Source organism: Leucopleurus acutus (assembly GCF_964270905.1).
Source record: "Leucopleurus acutus genome assembly, chromosome: 15".
Taxonomy (NCBI): domain Eukaryota; kingdom Metazoa; phylum Chordata; class Mammalia; order Artiodactyla; family Delphinidae; genus Leucopleurus; species Leucopleurus acutus.
Genome location: NC_139157.1, coordinates 10087828 through 10106667, shown reverse-complemented (window position 1 = coordinate 10106667; position 18840 = coordinate 10087828). Strand labels below are relative to the sequence as shown.

The 18840-nt window shown below is 45.1% G+C and overlaps 1 protein-coding gene across 1 annotated transcript in view; it reads right to left on the bottom strand.

Annotated features, from left to right (window-relative positions):
* Nucleotides 1–8535: 8535 nt before the first annotated feature.
* The window catches only part of TMEM242 (transmembrane protein 242), a 45476-nt gene continuing 35171 nt past the window's right edge, over nucleotides 8536–18840 (bottom strand). The window contains exon 4 of the mRNA XM_082855538.1: nucleotides 8536–8838. Within this exon, the coding sequence (XP_082711664.1) occupies nucleotides 8740–8838 (99 nt within the window). The 3' untranslated portion in view covers nucleotides 8536–8739. The remainder of the gene's footprint in view (nucleotides 8839–18840) is intronic.

The following is an 18840-nucleotide window of genomic DNA, read 5'->3' as shown; positions in this document are numbered from 1 at the left end:
CGTGTCCCCCCAGCACCTACCAGGCACTTAATGATTGTGCTTCAAATGAATGAATGATTGAAAGGAAATGCCGGGAAATCCCTAGTGGTCCAGTGGTAAAGAATCCCCCTTCCAATGCAGGGGACGCAGGCAGGTTCATTCCCTGGTTAGGGAACTAAGATCCCACATGCCTCGGGGCAACTAAACCTGCGCATCACAAAACTACTGAGCTTGTGCGCCTTAACTACAGAGCCCTCCTGCCACAACTAGAATGAAAACCCGCACGCCACAACCAGAGAGAAGCCCGCGCAGCAAAGAAAGATCCCACATGCCGCAACTAAGACCCAACACAGCCAGAAATAAATAAAATAAACACTAAATAAATCTTGAAAATAAAAAGGATATGCCAGTTTCATAATGTCACCAGCTCAGAAAACTCCATGGACTGGCCATTGCTTAGAGGTAAAACCCAGCTTCTCACGGGTCAGCCAAGGCTTTCTACGAAGACTCCCTTCCCTCTCTGCCAGGCCTCCTAGGAGCCCTCCTTCCCCGGCTCCTCTCCACCCAGCTCCGCAGGCTCTCCCCTCTGCCCCTCCCAGGCCGTTCTCTCAGGTCTGCGGGGAAGAACTCTCGTCAAGCTGACGTTTACTGTCACCTTGTCTCCCTGCCCAGGAAACAGCCTGGGGACTGAGCCGGGTCAGACGCGTCCAGTGCCCACTGCTCATTTCTGAACGAACCCCTGTGCGGGGCTCTGTGCGCTTCTGGGGTTCGTGTGCCCCTCCGCGAGGTCAGGGAGTGGAGGTGCGCCTTCCTCCCGGCTGCCTGGACAAGAGTAAGGGTCCTGCCTGGGAAAGTGAACTGGCGGTGACGAGAGAGGGGAGGGTGGCGAGTGGGCCTTGGAGGGTGACAGCCCAGGGGGGACGGGCGTATTTCTCAAACTCGGGAGAAAGCAGAATCAGGAAGTGTGGAACTCTGGCTTTCACAGAAGCCAGAGAAGGTTGTTTAACAGAGATGCTGTCCTGTGACACCTTTTGTCCCGAGCGCCATCATCGGAAGTAGACACGGAGTAGGGCCGCGGTTCTCAGCCTGTGGTCCCTGCACCTGCGGCGTCAGCGACCCGGGGAACTCGGTAGAAAGGCAGATTCTCGGGCCCCGCCCCAGACCGCTGACTCGAAGCCGTGGGCGGGGCCGGGACCTGTGTTTTCTCAGGTGATGCGGGTGGTTCTCATTCGGGCTGATTGCTGTTTGAGAACCAGGGTCTCGGCAGAGCAGCGAGGTGCAGAAGCGCTCCTTTCCCCACTGGGGTGAACCTGCAGGCCCTGTGCGCCCTCACCTGGGCTACCGAGGCTCCCTCTGTCCCCCCCTTAGATGCCCAGTGGCCTGAGCTCTCAGAGCTGCGCTGGGGTGGAAGGGGGCCCGTCCCCGCAGTATCTGGCTCACCCGCAGGTGTGGCCTCTGAAACCCAGGCCCGTGGGCCTCCCACCCGCTGGGTGGCGGGTATAAGGTGCGCAGGAGCTGGAGGCCCAGGCCCTGGGAGGAGCCTGCGCGGCGGCAGCAGCAGCGGCAGCAGCAGCGGGGTGAGTAGGGCGGCGTACACGCGAGCGAGTCAGGGCTCACTAGCGTAAATCCACTGCGCCCGCAGCACGGGCCGGGCGTCTCGGGAGCTGGCTGCCGCGTCCAGCATTTCACCCTCCCAGCAGCGGACTTGGGAGTTCTTGTGCCCATTTTAGAGACGGAGACAGCGGGCCTGCGTGGGTGATTTGCCCGAAGTCGTCCCTGCTGGAAGCGGAGGGGCTAGGTTTGGGGTTGAGGCCGGGAGGCTGGAGGAGCCTGGGGAGGGGGGGTCCGGTGAGACGGAGCAGGAAGCGAAGGGGCTCAGATCTCCCCTCCCGCCACCAGCGGCCCCTGGAAACCCCTTCCCAGAGGACAGCCCGCCTACCCGGGCGCCGTGTGACTGCGAAGAAAGCTTTAAGGGCTGACCACGGGGCTTGTCATAAAGGGGTTTTAGCTGCGGAGAAAATGTTTATCGGCGCATAACGGGTGGTGCTGAAGAGACTCCTGGGGGCTGGCTACCCAGGCCAGGAAGCAGGGGCGCTGGGCAGAGCTCAGGCCCCCCGCCCGGGGGCCCAGAACGCAGGCCTCCCAAGAGCAGACCAGCCGTTGAGAACGAGTCATCTTCAGAGGGAAGAGGGAGGCGGCTGCCAGACTGCTGGCACCATCTACGAAGAGGCAACGGGACTGAGCGGGACACACAGCGTCGCAGCATCGCTCGTCCACAGGCCCTCGTTCCGAGAGAGAAAAAGTAAAGGCCGGGGCCGGTGCGCCTGCCGACATGCTGCTCACTCAGTCTCCCCTGGAGAGCTCGGGGCAGGTCCAGGTGCAGAGCGCCCAGAGAAACACGGGGAGTCCTCGAAAGCCCCAGGACTGGGACGCCCCGCCTTGACCTTCTGCCAGCCAGGAGAGTGGGAGGACGTCCCCCAGGTTGGCCTAGATGTTCCTCTGCTTAGGAACAGGATCTTGCTTCTCCAGGTGTTGGAGGAGGATCGGAAGACAAGCAGCTGGAGAAAGTGTAGGCGAGTCAGAAGACCGAGGCCGAGAGGGCGGTGTGCCGGCATCTTCTGGCCACCACGGAAGAAAGCAGAGAGGGACATGGAGAGGAGGGGGCGGCTCAGGGGGAGCGCGTGGGCTGCCCCGCAGCAACGGCTGCTGCTGGACTGGAGGCGCTTCGTGTTTAGTGGATGCACCTGAAGTTAGTGGCCAGGTGATTTGAGGAATGCTTTCCGGGGCAGACCAAACACACGCGGCACTCAGAGCTCCCCACCTCCCGGGACGCCACTTAGCTCAGGGATGCTGCCGTCTAGAGAAGGCGCTGTCTCTGGCCCGCCGTGTCACTGACCACCACTGGATGTGACGTGGTCGGCGCAGCTCTTGGGCTGCTGAGCAGCTACTGTGAGCGGGTGATTTAGAAGTTTGGAGCTGCAGAGGATAGTCATTGCCCCCGGTCAGGACAGTTCAGGGCCGTTAAGACTGTCAGCCCGTCGTGTATTCGAGAGAGCTGTTTTTAATTTCAGTCCTTAAAGCCCAGGCACGGGGTGTGGCATTACACATGGATGCCGGAAGGGATGGTATTAACCCGCCGGCCCGAACTTTTCTAATAACTCCTGCGCCTCCCGGCACACACAGCCCAGGAAAACCAGCCGACCCGCGCCTTTGTCATGCTGGGTAATTAACGTGTGCTCAAAATGATTTAGCGACTAGCCAAAGAGTCAGATGTACTGCCGAAGCTTACATCAAAGGCATGGGTAGATTAGGTAGAATTATTGGGCTTCTTTTCAGGGCATATTAGGTCCACAGGGAAGTGGGTGGTGGGTTGGTCTCTGCCTGATTTCTTCAGTGAACAGCGCTGCGCCCGGGTGACCGAGCCCAAGGTGTTCTGTGCCCTTCCTGCTCTCAGCGCTCTGAGAACTTCAACTCAGGGGCTCTGGCTACAGAATAAAACTCCACCCCAGAGAGGAGGAAGGAGCCTTATTTCTAGATGGCATTGCCAACAAATGGGAAGAGAGTGAGGTTTCTAAAGTGAAGTGAGAAGTGGCAGGGATTTTTTTTTTTTTTTTTTGAGGTCATTTGTTTTCAGGGAGAATGCTTCCCATTCATACCTCTGGGTCCCTGACCAGGTGCTACACAGCGAGAATTGGCCAGACATGAGGTCACCCTGAGTAATACTTGTTCTTCCAGATCTTCTCTGTTCCTGCTTGGCAACTCAGAGTTGGTGAATGCATTAGGATCTTGCTTTAAATTTTTAATTTTTGGACTATCTAGTCATAGGACTGGGAGTTAGAAACCCCAGCAGGGGCCCAGGGCTCACTTCAGAAACTAATTTTTATCATTCTGATGTGCTTTTATTCTCCCGTGTGTTGGTGGCTGAAGTAGATGTGGTCTGCATGGATGAGAAGGCAAGTGTCAGTTTCTCCAGGAGCTGGATGTGTGGTCCTGGACTTGTGGACCCTCTTCCCAGTGAGGAAGCCCCTGCCCCCACTTTCTTCTCTCCCTTCTCCATCTGGTCCTCCCTCTGCCCTCCCTGCCCCTCCCTTCCTTCCTTCTTTCTCTCCATCCCTTCCCATTCCCTCCCATCTCCTTCTTTTCCTTTCTCCCTCTTTCTCTCACTTCCTCCTTCCCTCCCTCCCTATATTTACTAAGGGCTTAATCCTGAACCTGAAGAAACTACACAAGGATGAATATCTGCTTCCCTGTCAGGGATGCAGGTGTTTCTCTAAGGCATCACCTGACCCTGTGTTTTAACCCAGCCCTTCCCTGCTCCTTCAGTAGTATTGAAAAGTTAAAGCAAATGCACTCCTGAGAAGAATCTAGATTCCACCCCCAACTCAGTATTCGTAGACATATCAGAGACGTCAAATTTGGACACCACGGGAATTGAAGAGGCACAGGGAAAACTGGGATTTGTTGGGTCGGAGCCCCATCCTGCAGGCTGAAGTGCCGTCCACCTCCAGCTCTGCAGGAGCCTGAATAAGGCTCAGGGAACCCGTCTCCCTGCGTTCTTGGCCACCATAGGAGAGCCTGTCTCATCACTTACTATGTCAAAGAAAAGTCTCCCTTTAAACAGCGAGTTGGAAGACTTGATAAAGTGCCGTTTCCACAGATACTTTACTACAGTCGTGCGTAATAAGAATCTATGAAAAGAGAACCAGGGCTGGCGTAAGAGCAAGCTCAGAGGAAAGGGTTCCCTCAGTCGTTCTTATTTTTTAACAAGGTCTTATTTTAGCTTTGCGTGAGATTTACTACTAGCATTTTCTTAGTTTTGTAAACTCTGTCCCAGCTGAAGGATCTGTAGCTAGCTGTGGCCACTGCGGACTGAAGGGAGGTGGAAGGATACAGGTAAAGGTGGTGGCGGTGACGGGGGCCGTGACCGTCCGCCCCTGGTAAGTGCCCAGCTCGTCCAGATGAGGATGTCTACCTTTTGGGCTTCGCTCACAGTAGGAAGCGAAGGGAAACAGAGCCTCCAACAGGGACAGTTGGAGAAGACAACCAGTAGTAATAAAGTAAAAATAAACACCCTCCCATCACCCCGGTTGGCAGAGCCAAGGGACTCTGCAGAGCTTAGCACAGCTCCGTAGAGAACGTCAAATGCAAGCTTTTATGCTCAGCTTTGTCCACTTGCTCTTTGCAGGCAGCGGGCCCTCGTGCTGGAGTTCCAGGCAGCCCCCTGGCTGTGTCCTGTGGTGTTTTCTGTTGGGCTGCAGACCTACACTCCCACTCTAAGCCCGGGGCGTCAGGGGCAGTGTGAGGATGAATTTCTGGAGCGTTTTCAGGTAAGCAGGTAGAAGGTGTTATATAAATGTGCCAAGCTTCCTTGGTTTGCCTAATTTAGATTCTTAGGGGAGTCCATTAAGACTGGCTCGTACCCTTCTGTCATTAACATTTATATGGAATCTTGTTTTCTTTGTTTTTTACTATGGTTTTGTGTTTTTTTAGTAAGTGATCTTGCCTCACCAAAGGCAAAAGGCCTCACCTAGCTTATGTAAGAAATATAAATTAAGGTCCTGAATCACTCCACTAGTACTTAGGCAGAAAAGTTGAACTCTGCGTACTTCTTGATAACTGTGCTACTATAATTTTCTCCAAAACTGAGTAATCTGCCGTCAGACAAAATCTGCTAACAGCCTCACTCATTGTTACAAGATTAATGTCACTGCTTGCGGGAGATGCTTCCTTTCCTCTTCTAGACTCACAAAAGCACAGCCTTTGATAATTAATCCTGATAACACCAACACAGAAACCCAGATCCTTGACATATAACTCAGTGACTCGGCAGAAAGGAAAAACATCTCACTTGCACTTGATAAAGTTCCATAAAAATGTGTATTTTGCTAACTTTCATGAGAAATTTAACTATTTGGAGAAATTTTATATTTTCCCTGGCTGATTTTCATTTGTACTTAAATGTTTGTTTTAAAGAAGATACAGAACCAAACCTAGGAGAGATTAAATTTTGCCCCAAGTGAAATTGCTAAATTCAGTGGATTTTAATTACCTTTGTCCCCAGGGGCTCCCCCCCCCCTTCATTTCTTTTACGTTCCTCTTAGGTTACAAGGATTAATTTGCAAGCTGAGTCCCACACTATCCGTGAGACTAAGCAGAATGTACGACAGGCGAGGTGATGAGGTGCCCCCTTTGGACCGAGCAGCTGAGGCGGGTTTTTTTTCCAGCGTCAGCCTGTGTCAGTGCGATGGAGGGAGGGTCACCTGCGGTCACACCTCGGCTCTGCGGGGCCTGGGCAGCGGCTCGCTGTCTCTCCCGTCATTAGGATCCTTGTTTCTTGGAGAGACAGGCCGCGGGGCGTCTTGTGCCCTATTTTTCATTCCCAGTTTGTTCAGAAACTGTATTTTCTTAAGTCTGAAAACAGCAGCCGCCCATGGATACGTTTTTACAGGGCAGCAAGAACCTACCAGAATAGGCGTTTGTTCTTCCCCTTGAATGAATCCTGAGGCCCTGGAAGTCGCCCCCTGCCCGCCACGGTCTCTCTATACTCCACGCTGCTTTCTCCAACAGCTTGGCGCCGAGACGCTAAAGCTTAACGCTGAGCCAGTGTAAGCGGCGTTCTTATGGGAGCCGCCTTAATGGCGGCTTACGCGTGAAGTGGGAACGGCGTGCTGCCCACCCTCTAAACAATTTCTAGTGCTCAGCCTCCATGAAATGGACTGCTTATGGCAAGATAATGTCTGCTCTGTTCCTTTTTAAGTCTGTGAAAAATGTCATCCTGGTTGATAGGGTGATTAAAACTCTTTATGGTCCAGGAGATAAATGTGATTATGTTTGTCATGCTCTACCCAAGATGAAGACAGAGAAGGAGGCAAACTTGAGATTCCATAACATTTCCCCTCTTCCATATCCAGGAACATTCAGAACTCAGTACACAGATGGTACTTCACATAAAGAGTAACATTATCTGTTAAACACTTTTCCTTTCCATTAACCAGTTTAACAATATGCCTCTGGTATAAAAGATTCGAATAGACAAATGACATCTTCTGATATCTGAGTTCTGACTGTAGAAAAAAATCACTTTAGTCAGTCATATTGCTTGTTTTTCTTTTAACTTTCATCTTTGTTACTTCATTTTGGCTTTTAAAATGCAGCTGGAGCCTATGCTTGGTACCGGTTCTAGGGAATCTGTCCCCATCAACCTTTCCTCAGCAGGTGATTCACCATCATTATTATGGGAGTCGTCGTGTCCGCCCCCCCCACCCCCCCCATCCCTTAAGGACAACAGACGCATATGGGAAGGGTTTTGTAAACCTTAGGCATGTCACACAAACATGCACTCAAACATTCCTTCCTTTAGGCTTCCAGGTGGGTGGTGGCACACCCACCACCCACCTAGACTCAGACTCATAATAGGGACAAAAACCTGTTCAGTTTTCCTCCCGATTTCCTTCCTTCATTGCATTCAAAGACTAGAGCTATTTTATTAGCAGAGATTTAGTTAAAAATGAAAGGTGGGTGAAGTTATTTTGCTATTCCACATACCCTGAGATAAATTTCACAATCCTTTTCTTTTAGTCTTGGATTTTAAACAGGTTACATAGGAATCCCAGGTGCTGATTACACCTGTTTAATTAACAATACAGCAATTTTAACAGGGTAACACAGTCCAGAGAAAAATGTTACATTAGGCAGTTGACATTTCATTTAAAGTTTTTTCTTAAAACTAAAAGGTTTCATTTTAACAGATAAATTTCAAATGTACTTTTTTAAACTGATTGTTAATTAGAGCCTAAGCAATTATAAAGAAAATGCACAATGATATTCAACCAGAGGTTAATTTTCTGGTCATACTGACATGTTAAAATACTTTTCTTAAAATTTTAATTTACCTGAGACTCAGTTCTCAGGTATCTTTTTGGTTAAAAATATTTGTTAAGATAGGTGATAATTGGACCATTTTTATATTGACAACTGAAATAAAGCTATAAACTGTCAGTCAGTGTTTCGGGACCCAGAACCAACTTGTCAAAAAAGTACATTTTATACCCATAGTATCGTTATTTTCACATGATTATCCTTTCAAGTTATCATAATCTGTTACTGGCTTCTTGTCTAAGAATTTACAGGGCCTAAGGTGAGGCTGTCAGGTAAATGACTGGCATATACAAATCAGACTGTGTTCAGGACAAGAGAGCCACACCCACTGCCTGATGGACAGGATTCACCCATTAACCCGTCACTTTGGAGTCTGGAACAGGAGCAAGTCCTCCGAGTTCTGACAGCCACATACGGACAAGAAAGGCTGCTGAAACTTGTTTAGACTTAGAGGTACTACTGCTGTTAGGAGTCTGTTTATAGAGATTTTCCATCATACGTTATAATTTTGTTTTTCAGGTAAAAAACTTGGTTTCAACTGTTACAGTCATAGAAGTATTTCCCCTGGGATTTCCTCCACATAGAGAAGGTACCCATATAATTATTTTTAAATAGTCTTCCTAACTTTAGGAAAACTTTGCTCTCCCTCCAACACCCCCCACCCCCATATGAACATAACCAAATCAGTTGTAATAAAGTACAGCACACAGAAATGACTGTTGGCCTCCTATGGGGACACTGAATGCCATCCATCCACAGGTTCACTCAACAATCTGCATGTGTTCCTGAGGAGAAATCCGTCGAGTCCCTTTGCTGTCGTGACATCTCCAAAGCCAGCTTTTCCTGTAACAATCGTTCTGGACTTCACCCACCATGCTCATCTCATTTGGATTTCAATGCTTCCTCCCATTCAACAGTCGATTCAGAGTTCTTGGGAATTGCTGGAAATATTGATTGCATTTTACTTCGAAAGTCTCTCATCTGAAAGATGAAAAAAAATCAGTCATCAGATGTTAAAAGATGGGGAAAAGAGCCAAAGCAATGAGAGACGTACCCCGTTGCTGACCGACTGATACATTGTTGCTGTGGATACCCGGCGAAGGAAGACCAACAAAAGGTAAAGACTGTTCTCGCTGCCTTGAAAGACAATGAGACGTACCTCTTGTCTTTTTCCAAGTATAAGTCTATTGGGCCTTAAATAACATAAAACTCCACTCTAAATCTGGACGGCAACATGCTCTAAATCGTCAGCCCTCGATGACATTATTTCCTACCAGGAGAATGGTATGTGTTGTTGGCTTTCGTATATAAAGATGCAGCTGAGAATGGGATTTCTATCTAAATAAACATACTGAAGCCATTCAGACTTAAAGAATTTGGAGGCCAGAGGGAAGGAACAGGGAGAAGTAACTTAGTAGGGGGTAAATAGAGAAGGAATCAGTGGCAGATAGAGTAGAATGTTTTTATCAGCAGAGGGTGGTTTGGAATCCGAGAGTCAGAGCAGGAGGCTGGAAGATCCTGACATGCAGTGTCAGCTCCACCTAAGTGCGCAGCGCCCTGAGCGAGGAGAACACTAATTTATGGGAGGTGGATAATCTTTACCTTAGATAATACTAGATCCACACTCTTGATTCATTCTTTTCACTGAGATGGTCCTGTTCTGAAGGTAGTATTTCAGAAGCGCTACAGCCCAGCACTGCAGCGTTCTCATCAGCCACATCCCAGCCATTATTTCCCAAGGACACAGATCTCCTCAGGCAGATTTGCGAAGCACCCTGAACTCACAGCAAAACGTGAGTCATTCTTGGAGTGATTTTTGAGAGTCGGCTAGTATTTTTTCTTTTTTATCTTGATGCTTACTTATTTCAACTTGAAGCTGAATCCTTGTAGTGTTTCCAAATTCAGGTGGTGCATCCTGTTGGGACTTGTAAATTCCTAGTCATTTGTTCCAGTCATTGTAGCACCATTTTAGCACAGACCCTGGTATCAGGTACACCTCTCTGTTCAAAGCCCAACTCCACTGCTTGGGAAATCTGCTTATTCTAAGGGGTAGTTTCCATGTGTGCAGAAGGGAGATAATTACCTGCTTACAGAGCTGTGAGGATTAAGTGAGATAATGTACATTAAGCACAGCACCTGGCAGTACTCAGCATATATTAGCTCGTGTCACCACAGCATCATCAAAATGTTCTGTGTTCCAAGAACAAAGCTCATATGGATAGAAGTATTGTGGTATGTTTGTCAAAAGCATTAATTTATAGTTATATCATTTTGGTTTAAATATTCTGATACTGGAAGACATAGAAGGTTATCCATCATATGTAGTCTGGAGGAGGTCCATGCCCACCATCTCTTTGTTTGGGTCTCAGACACCAGTCTTGAAGACACACACACACACATATCCACGACATGTGTGTCTCTCCCTAACTCCCTCTTCCATGCAGCTCTCTAGTTTGTAGTGTGATGAAAGGTTTTCAACTACAGGCAGTACTGTATCCCTGACTGGAAATGTAGTTCTAAATAGCAGTTCTCGAGTAGAGACTCCTGACAATTCGGCTGTCACAATCGCAGGGGATTACTGTTTGCATAGGGGTGTGTGGGGACGGGGGGTGGTGCTAAATGTCTAGGGTGGCCAACAAAAAGAACTGCTTTGTCCAAAATCCCAAGAGTGCCCCTCTGGAAGAATCTTGCATGGGCTTTCTCAGTTGAAAGACATCTCTGGCCAGGATCTGCAACGAGCTGCTTGGTTCCTTCCCTTCACCTTTCTGGTTGAACACCTGTTACAACTGAGCCTAATGACAGAGTTTTCCAGTGGGGTATCAGACAGCCAGGGCATGAACAGAATCATTTACCATCGCCCCTTCTCAGGAATCTGGAACAAGGTCCGTCGCTGAGAAGGCAGAGGCTGGGACACTCCGATGAGGCCTGGGTGGGAGAGTGCCGAGTGGCTGCTCCACTTCAGCACGGGGGCTGGTGTTCCCAGTTCCTCCTCTTGGCCCCATTTTTTTTCTTTCCTCTAATTTCCTAAGTATTATTTACTTGTTTCCCAGGGTCATAAGTGAGTAACTGAACCACTAGAAGGAATCATATCTGAAAAATAGCCAACTAGGAACAGACAGGCTTCAGAGCAAGGGGAAGGAAGGGAGACAAGTGGGATAAAGAACGCCATTTAGTCCTCTTTAACTTTTCAGCTGTGGAGGAGTTCAGTCAACATGGCAGAGAAGAGGGACCTTGAGCTCACCTCCCCTCACGAGCACACCAAAACCACAACTAAGTGCAAAACCACCATGGACGAAAAGATCAGAACCTACCAGAAAAGATCTTCTACAACAAAAGACGTAAAGAAGGAACCAGAAGGAGACGGGTAGGAATGGTGGCCTGGTAATACAGTTAAGTCCCACATCCCCAAGTGGGTGACCCACAGACTAGAGAATAATTACATTGCATAGGTTCTCCCACAGAAGTTAGAGTTCTGAGGCCCATGTCGGGCTCCCTAGCCTGGGGGGTCCTGCACTGGGAAGACGAGCCCCCAGAGAATTTGGCTTTAAATGTTAGTGGGGCTTAATTTCAGGAGTCCCAGAGGACTAGGGAAATAGAGACTTCACTCTTAAAGGGCACACACAACATCGCGCATGTTCTGGGATCCAGGACAAAGGCAGTAATTTGGTAGGAGCCTGGGCCAGACCTACCTGCCGGTCTTGCAGAGTCTCCTGGAGAGGCAGGAGGCAACTGCAGCTCACCACTTGGACACTGGTGCTGGTGGGTGCCATTGTGGAGTCCTCCCTCTAGCTCATTAGTGCCAAGACCTGACCCAGTGCTGGGATGCCTCAGGCCAAGCAACTAACTGGGTTGGGGGCACAGCCCCACCCATCAGCAGACAGCTGCCTTAAGACCTCGTGAGCCCAGCTGCCTTTAGACATGGCCCTGTCCACCACAGGGTCCAAGACCCAGCCCCACCTACCAGTGGGAAGGCACCAGCTCCAGAATCTCCTGGGCCTGCCCCAGCCCTCCAGGAAGCCTACTCTAGCCTCTGGACCAGCCTCCCCACCAGCAGGCCAACACAAGCTTTGGGACACCCTGGACCCTATACCCAGCTGTGTCAGGAACAACCCCCACCCAACCAGCCATCTGACACCAGCTCTAAGACCCTTGGGCCCTGTCACCAGCCTCCAGGACCAGGCTCTGCCTGCCAGGAGTCTAGCACTAATGCCAGGACCTGGCTTCATCCACCAGGGGGCAGACAACAGCCCCAGAATCTTCTGTACCCTGACTCCACACACCAGTGAGCCAGCACTAGCCCCAGGGCCCCCCTGAGGTTCTGCAGTCAGCTGCCTCGTGACCCGGCCCTGTCAACCGGCAGTCGGCAGCTTCCGCACAAGGCAGGGTCTGGCACCCAACTGGACTGGGGGCCAACCAAACCTACCAGACCACCCACACAGTCAGCCTGTCACAAGAGAAGGACCAACCATAGGGGGAACTCCTAGAGCATACGGCTTGGGTGATAAGAGGGAATTGTGTTGCTGGGACACAGGGTGTCTCCTACAGAAGGCCACTTCTCCAAGGTCTGGAAACGTAACTAACCTACCATATACATTAAAACAACAAAACAAAACAAAAAAACAGGCAAAATGAGGTGACAGAGGAACATGCTCCAGACAAAGGAACAAGGTAAAACCCCAGAAGAAGAATGGAGACGGGCAATCTACCCAAGAAAGTGTTCAGGGTAGTGATCGTGAAGGTGAACAAAGAACTCGGGAGAAGAACGGATGCACAGAGCAAGAAGTCAGAAGTTTTTAACAAAGAGTTAGAAAATAAAGAACGACCAGAGACGAAGACTACAGTAACTGAAATGAAAAATATACTAGAAGGAATCAACAGTTGACTGAATGATACAGAGGCACAGATCAGTGAGCTGGAAGACAGAAAAGACATAGTGGAAATGACTGATGCTGAACACAAAAAGAATGAAAAGAAATGAAGGCAGTTTAACGTCTCTGACCAGAGACGTTATCAGTATGTTTTTAGAGAGTGATACAATTAACATCACTGTGTGAAGCTGTTAGAGCTTAAAATTGATCAAGGGTTCATTATACAACTTATGATTGTTGTTATCATTTACATTTTGCTCCGTTAGGTTTTCGTGCCAACCTGTGTATATTACAAACATAAAATTTTCAAAAATGATGCATCATGAAATTTTGAGTGAAGAAAAATTTTTTGGTGAATTTTATGCAGATACTTTGAGCAACATATGTCGACTGGTGTCTCAGCAGATGATAGCTCTTCAGAATACAGTTCTGATTCAGATGATGTGAATATAAGACCAAATAAAGACAAAAAATCTTAGTGATTGATTCTGATACAGAAAGTGAAAATAGAACTCACGGTGCTGGAGAATGCTCCTTTGCTACTACAAAAGAGTGGATTGAAGACAACATTTCATGAAAATTAGAAGACTTTACAGGTGTGTCAGGTTTAACTACTGAATGTAATAACCCGCAAAGTGTTAGTGAAATAATAACAATTACTTTTTGGCCAGCCAAAATAAAAATTGCTGGCCACAGGCATTAGTTTCTGCAAAAATCCCCTGGTCACACACTAATATTCACATTATAGGGGTCCCTGAAGGAAAAGAGAGAGAAAGGGGCTGAGAACATATTTGAAGACATAATAGCTGAGAACTTCCCTGAGCTGGGAAAGTAAACAGCCATAGACATCCAGAGAGTCCACTCATAAAGGATTAACCCAAAGAGAAACACACCAAGACACACAATTAAAATGGCAAAAATTAAAGGTAAAGAGAGAATATTAAAAACAGCAAGGGAAAAGCAACAAATAACATACAAGGGAACTCCCATAAGGCTATCAGCTGACTTTTCAGCAGAAACTCTGCAGGCCAGAAAAGAGTGACACCATATATTTAAAGTGATGAAAGGGAAAAACCTACAACCAAGAATACTCTACCCAGCAAGACTCTTGTGTAGATTTGATAGATCAAAAGCTTTACAGACAAGCAAAAGCTAAGAGTTCAGCACCACCAAACCAGTTTTACAGGAAATGTTAAAGTAACTTTTCTAAGCAAAAAAGAAAATGCCATAACTAGAAACATGAAAATTACAAACTGGAAAGCTCAATGGTAAAAAGGCAAACACGCCGTAAAGATAGGAAGTCATCCACACACAAAGCTAGTAGGAAGGTTAAAAAACAATAGTAGTAAAATCATCTATATTCACAATAAGCAGTTAAGGGATACACAAAACAATTAGATGTAAAATATTATATCAAAAACAGTAATTGTGAGGGGAGGAGAGTAGAAATGCAGGGTTATTAAAATGCATTTGAAATTAAGAGATCAGCAACTTAAAACAAATATATATGTAATTCATATATATATAAAACTATATATATACATATATATATATATAAAACTATGTATGTATATGTATCTCACTACATAAAAACCTCATGGTAACCAAAAACCAAATTATCTATAATAGATATACACATACACAAAAAGGAATCCAAATATAACACTAAAGATGGTCTTTTTTTTCCCTTCTTTTGTTCTTTTGTGACTTGATGACTTACAAAAACAACTTCCAAATAATTGACAAAATGTCAAAAGTACATATCAATAATTACCTTAAATGTAAATGGAAGTGTTCCAATTAAAAAACAGAGTGCCTGAATGGATACAAAAACAAGACCCATATATGTGCTGCCTACACGAGATCTGAAGACACACAGACTGAAGGTTAGGGGATGAAAAAAGATATTCCATGCAAATAGAAATCAAAAGAAAACCAAGGTAGCAATACTTATATCAGACAAAATAGACTTTGAAATAAAGGCTGTTACAAGAAACAAGGGCACTGCATAATGATCAAGGGATCAGTCCAAGAAAAAGATATAACAATTGTAAATATATATGCACCCAACATAGGAGAACTTAAATACATAAAGCAAATATTAACAGACATAAAGGGAGAAACTGAGAGTAACACAATAATAGTAGGGGACTTTAACACCCCATTTACATCAATGGACAGATCATCTAGACAGAAAATCAATAAGGAAACACTAGCCTTAAATGATACATTAGACCAGATGAACTTAATTGATACACACAGAACATTCCATCCAAAAGCAGGAGAATACATATTCCTTTAAAGTGCACATGGATTGGGATAGATCACATTTCCACAAAACAAGCCCTGGTAAATTTAAGAAAGTTGAAATGATGTCAATCATCTTTTCCGATATGAACACTGATACTAGAAATCAACTACAAAAACTGCAGAAAACAAAAACACGTGGAGGCTAAACGATATACTACTAAACAACCAAACACTAAACAACCAATGGATCACTGAAGAAATCAAAAGTAAATTAAAAAATACCTAGACACAAATGAATACTAAAACACAATGATCCAAAACCTATGGGATGCAGCAAATGTAGTTCTAAGAGGGAAGTTTATAGTGATATAGCTTACCTTAGGAAACAAGAAAAATATCAAATAAACAACCTAACCTTACACCAAAAGGAACTAGAGAAAGAAGAACAAACAAAACCCAAAGTTAGTAGAAGGAAATAAATCATAAAGATCAGAGCAGAAATAAATAAAATAGAGCCAAAACAAAAATCAAACAAAAAACCCCAGGGAAAAAGCTGACAGTATTTCCTCTAAGATCAGGAACAAGACAAGGATGTCCACTCTCACCACTTTTATTCAACACAGTACTGGAAGTCCTAGCCACAGCAATCAGAGAGGAAAAAGAAATAAAAAGAATACAAATTGGAAAGGAAGAAGTAAAACTGTCACTGTTTATAGATGACATGATACTATACATAAAAAAAATCCTACAGATGCCACCAGAAAACTACTAGAACTCATCAATGAATTTAGTAAAGTTGCAGGATACAAAATTAATATACAGAAATCTGTTGCATTTCTGTACACGAACAATGAACTATAAGAGAAATTGAGGAAACAATCCCATTTACCACTGCATCAAAAAGAATAAAATGCCAATGAATAAACCTACCTAAGAAGGTAGACCTGTACTTGGAAAACTATGGCAGTGAGGAAAGAAACCGAAGACAACACCAACAGATGGAAAGATATACCATGTTCATGGGTTGGAAGAGTTAATATTGTTAAAATGACCATACTACACAAGGCAATCTACAGACTCAATGCAATCCCTATCAAGATAGCCATGGCATTTTTTCACAGAACTTGAACAAATAACTTTAAAATTTGTATGGAAACACAAAGGATCCCAGATAGCCAAAGCAATCTTGAGAAAGAAGAACAGAGCTGGAGGAATCACACTCCCTGTCTTCAGACTATACTACAAAGCTACAGTAATTAAAACAGTATGGTGCTGACACAAAAACAGACACATAGATCAATGGAACAGAGAGCCCAGAAATAAACCCATGCACCTATGGTCAATTAATCTATAACAAAGGAGGCAAAGATATACAGCGGAGAAAAGGCAGCCTCTTCAATAAGTGGTGCTGGGAAAATTGGACAGCTACAAGTAAAAGAATGGAATTAGAACATTCTCTAACACCATACACAAAAATTTAAAAATGGATTAAAGACCTAAGTGTAAGACTGGAAACTATAAAATTCCTAGAGGCAAACACAGGCAGAAAATTCTTTGACATAGCTGTCTCCTGAAGCAAAGGAAATGAAGGCAAAAATAAACAAATGAGACCTAGTTAAACTTAAAAGGTTTGGTACAACAAAGGAAACCATCAACAAAACGAAAAGACAACCTACTGAATGGGAGAAGATATTTGCAAATAATATGACCGATACAGGGTTAATATTCCAACAAATATCAACAGCTCATACAATTCAAAATTTAAAACAACCCAATTAAAAAATGGGCAGAAGAACTGAATAGACATTTTTTCAAAAGGACATGCAGATGGCCAATAGGCACATGAAAAGATGCTCAACATCCCTAATCATCAAGGAAATGCAAATCAAAACTACAATGAGATATCACTTCACCCCTGTCAGAATGGCTATCCTCAAAAAGGACACAAATAACAAATGTTGGCGAGGATGCGGAGAAAAGGGAACCCTTGTACTCTGTTGGTGAGAATGTAAATTGGTGTAGCCACTGTGGAAAAAAGGATGGCGGTTTCTCAAAAAACTGAAAATAGAAGAATCATATAACCCAGCAATTCCATTCCTGGGCATATATCTGAAAAAAACAAAAACATTAATTCGAAAAGATACATGCACGCCAATGTTCACAGCAGCATTATTTATAACTGCCAAGATATGGAAGCAACCTAAGTGTCCATCAACAGATGACTGGATAAACATGATGTGGTATATATATATACAATGTAATACTAATCAGTCATAAAAAGGAATGAAATTTTGCCATTTGCAACAACATGGATGGACTTGGAGGGTATTATGCTACGTGAAATAAGTCCAACAGAGAAAGACAAATACTGTATGATATCACTTATATGTGGAATCTAAAAAATACAACAACCTAGTGAATATAACAAAAAAGAAAACAGACTCAGATATAGAAACCAGTGGTTACCACTGGGGAGAGGGAAGGGGGGAGGAGCAACATAAGGGTAGGGGATTAACAAGTGCAAACTATTATGTATAAAATAAGCTACAAGGATATATTCTACAACACAGGGTATATGGCCAATATTTTAGAACTGTAAACGGAGTATAACGTTGAAAATTTTTGAATCATTATATTGTATACCTGTTACTTATATAATATTGTACATCAACTACACTTTAATTTTACACCTGTGGGAATGGAAACCCAGAGTCTTTACTTATACCCTACTTATAAACAGGGCCTCAAGTTGCTTTCAACAGTAGGGCTCATAGAAAGTTTTTAAGCTTGTACTATTTGTAGTATATGGATAGTAAACGAAAACCTTCAGTTTTTTCCACCTGTTTCAATTGCTGATATGCAGATCAGAAGTGCTGGTCTTATCAGTGATACTCTAGTACAGGCCAATAGAACATTCCCCTGCTTAAAAATGTGCTTGACAAAAGATTTAGGGATTGAGTACATTTAAGCAAAAATCATTATAAAATAAATGTACTGAATTCCACAATAATAATTACAGCTATTGCCACAGAACCATCCCCCTAACCTAAAACCCCAAAAGTTTGGTGAAGATGGGGCATGCTGGGAACCTGCATCTCCATCTAGCAACTCAGCTTTACCCTGAAGCATTTTCCAAATTCTGGGACCTCTTCTCTGCAGTCCTCCTCTTTCCTCTTTCATCTCTGACCAGGGAGAATTTTTCCATGATTATGGACCACAAACCTACCCTTCTAAACAGGGCCACTCTGTACTGCACAACTCCAGGGGCTGCTCTCCACAAAGACTAAGACACGAATGGCACTCCCTAGGCAATGAGCCCACTGCTCCAAGAACCGCATCCTTAAGTCCCAATGTTTGTGTCCAACAGTGCTGGGTTGTAATATTATCAGAAACTACCACTCTCCAAGGCAGCAGTTCTCAAAGAGTGTTATGACAATTGGAAAATGTATTACAAGTAATTTGTCACTAACATGGACATTCTGATTGACTTTTTAGATATTAAAATAGATTCAAGATCATGTCTCCAATAATGTTTATTACTCTCATTCACACCTCAACAGCTTTTTAAAGGGCGATTTAGCCGGTATGCCAGGAGTGAACATGGGATATGCTATACATTTACCATGCATGTCTTGGCAAGGAAAAAAACAACACGAAAACTTCTGGTCTAATATATAGTGTGCTGAAAAATTACTTAAAAGCTGAGGCTATGCCCCCAATTTAATTTGACAAAACCCTTACAGCATTTATTCTAACAGACAGCTATTGGAATTAAACACTTCAAGTTTTAGGGCTTCCCTGGTGGCGCAGTGGTTGGGAGTCCGCCTGCCGATGCAGGGGACATGGGTTCGTGCCCCGGTCTGGG